Source organism: Papaver somniferum, chromosome 2 (genome assembly GCF_003573695.1).
Source record: "Papaver somniferum cultivar HN1 chromosome 2, ASM357369v1, whole genome shotgun sequence".
NCBI lineage: Eukaryota > Viridiplantae > Streptophyta > Magnoliopsida > Ranunculales > Papaveraceae > Papaver > Papaver somniferum.
In genome coordinates, this window is record NC_039359.1 from 111,673,829 (window position 1) to 111,676,644 (window position 2,816).

Genomic DNA, 2,816 nt, shown 5'->3' on the forward strand with positions numbered 1-2,816 from the left:
CGAAGAGGTTTTAAGCACTACTCCGCTATGGAGATATGTGACTAAGAAGGACAAAGTTAAAGGTGGTGGTAATTGGAATTTTGTATGTAACCACTGTCAAGTTCCATATTCGGGTTCATATTCAAGAGTGAAAGCACATTTGTTAAAGATTCCAGGCTCTGGAATTAGAATATGTCCAAAGGTCAGAGAACATAAACTTCAGGAAATGAAACAATTGAGTGATGAAGCTGAGGCCAGAGCAAAAGCATCTAAGTTTAAAAGTGTGCCTCTGCCAACATGTGGATCAGGTAGTGGTTCTTCTTTTGCGTCAAATTCTTCATCACTTGTTGAAGATCCTAGGAAGAAGAAAAGAGGGGTTGAGAGCCCAATAGAGAAATTGTATAATGCTGCCAGACGTGAAGAAATGGATAGCATAATTGCACGGTTGTTTTATGCAGCTGGCTTGCCGTTCCATCTTGCTAGGTGTCCATATTATAAAGTTGCATTTAATTTGGCTACATCAGATAGTAAAAGCATTCAAGGTTATATTCCGCCGGGTTATAATAAACTAAGAACAACTCTTTTACGGAAGGAAAGAGAACATGTTGAGAAAGAGCTAGAACCAATTAAGAGCACTTGGAAAGAAAAAGGTGTGAGTATTGTGACCGATGGATGGACGACGAACAACGAAGACCCCTCATGAACTTTATGGCTGTTTCAGAGGCTGGTGCAATGTTTATTAAAGCAGTCAACACTCAAGGGTCAGTGAAGGACAAAGAGTACATTTCTAAGTTGATCATTGAGACAATTACGGAAGTTGGGCATCAGAATGTTGTGCAAGTAATCACGGACAATGCACCAGTTTGTAAGAGTGCAGGGCTACTTGTAGAAGGTCAGTTTAAACACATTTTTTGGACTCCATGTGTAGTCCACACACTAAACCTTGCTTTAAAGAATATATGTCATCCGAGAGATATTCGAACTAATGTTTTAGTATATGAAGGGTGTGCTTGGATTAGTGAAATTATTGCTGAGGTGGTACTGATCAGAAACTTCATCACTAAACATTCCATGAGATTAGCCATGTTTAATGAACATGTGGAGTTAAAATTATTCACACTTGCAGAGACACGTTTTGCCTCTAGTATTATAATGCTTCAAAGATTTAAAGATGTGAAGCAAGGACTCCGTAACTTGGTAATTTGCAATCAATGGTCATCATATAAAGATGATGATCCTAATCAAGCATTGTTTATAAAAGAGAAGTTGTTGGATGATGATTGGTGGAACACTTTGCAGTATGTTATTGATTTTACAAAACCTATCATAGAAATGCTTAGATTATGCGACACAGACGAGCCTTGTCTTCACTTGGTTTATGAAAGGTGGGATCGAATGATAGATGAGGTAAAGAGCATTATACATCGCCACGAGGGCTTACAAGAATATGATATTTCACCATTTCATATGGTGGTGGACGGGATTTTAACAGATCGTTGGAGTAAAAGTAGCACACCGCTTCACTCTTTGGCACATTCATTGAACCCAAGGTATGTATGACAGTGTAAAATATGCAATCGCTTATTTATATTTTCTGGTCAGTTGAGTTAAATGTTAAAAAAATTTATACTAAAATCATAATTGAAACAACATAGGTATTATAGTCGTCAGTGGCTTGATGAACGTCCAGGGCGTGTTCCACCACATAGAGATCTTTTGATTGCAGGTCAAAGATTGAAGTGTTTCGAGAGGTATTACGATGCGGATGAGTTAAGAGAAGTTAACATTGAGTATGCTAAGTTTTCATCTTGCCGTGAAGAATTTGCAAATGCAAATACCATAAATGATAGATGGAGTATGAATCCTTATGTGTGGTGGGTTACTTATGGGGTGTATGCTCCTTTACTTCAGCAAAAAGCACTCATGTTGCTTGGCCAACCTTGTTCATCTTCTTGTAGTGAGAGAAACTGGAGTACGTATAGTTTCATAAATTCTGTGAAGAGAAATAAAATTACTCCACAAAGAGGTGAAGATTTGGTATTTGTTCATACTAATCTTCGTCTCTTATCAAGACGAAGCCCAGAATACTTGCTAGGGGATACAAGAATGTGGGACATTGGAGGTGATTCTTTTGATACTATGGAGGGTACTGTTGGTGTACTTGAAGTTGCTGATCTTTCTCTTAATGAGCCAGAGATGGAACGCATGATATTGGATGATAATGAAGCTAATGTGGAGGAGCTATACCCCCTGGTTTGACTGTTGACGTTATTTTTTGGTGACCAACTTGTCCATCTCCTTGATCTGTTTTATTCTAAAATTTTAGTTACTATCATGCCAATTCTTTGTTTTATGATGTGAATTCCCCCTGAAATTTGTGTTTAAACTGACCTTCTACAAGTAGCCCTGCACTCTTACAAACTCTGGCAACTTTCATTTATGCCAATTCTTTGTTTTAAATTTCTACAGCTGGATCCTGGATGTAGCGGCATTCACATCATACTTGGAGGATCCTTGTTTTTTGGGCTAGTATTTGGTTCATGAAGTTGCGCTGTTGCGGGAAGGACTTCACTCCCCTTTGCGAAGCCTTCTAATTTTTTGTTGATATGTATATATATAGACTAGTAAATGTCGCGGAAAGGACTTTACTCCCTTTTGCAAAGCCTTCTAATTTTTTGTTGATATGTATATATAGACTAGTAAATGTCTATATAACCTTTTGTTGATAATGGATATCTATGTTCTCCTGGAAGGCTGGAACATTTAGACAGGTAAATGCTTAATCTTTTATGTTAGGAATGGGGACAAACATATATAATTTAATGAAAATATTTATA

General features: G+C 37.5%; 1 protein-coding gene across 1 annotated transcript; it reads left to right on the forward strand.

The window, feature by feature from the left end:
• The first annotated feature begins 687 nt into the window (after positions 1-687).
• On the forward strand, positions 688-2,238 carry LOC113351760. Its single transcript, XM_026595695.1, has 2 exons — positions 688-1,529; positions 1,635-2,238. The coding sequence occupies exons 1-2, from the start codon at positions 688-690 to the stop codon at positions 2,236-2,238; spliced, it is 1,446 nt and encodes a 481-aa protein (XP_026451480.1).
• The last annotated feature ends 578 nt before the right edge of the window (positions 2,239-2,816 follow it).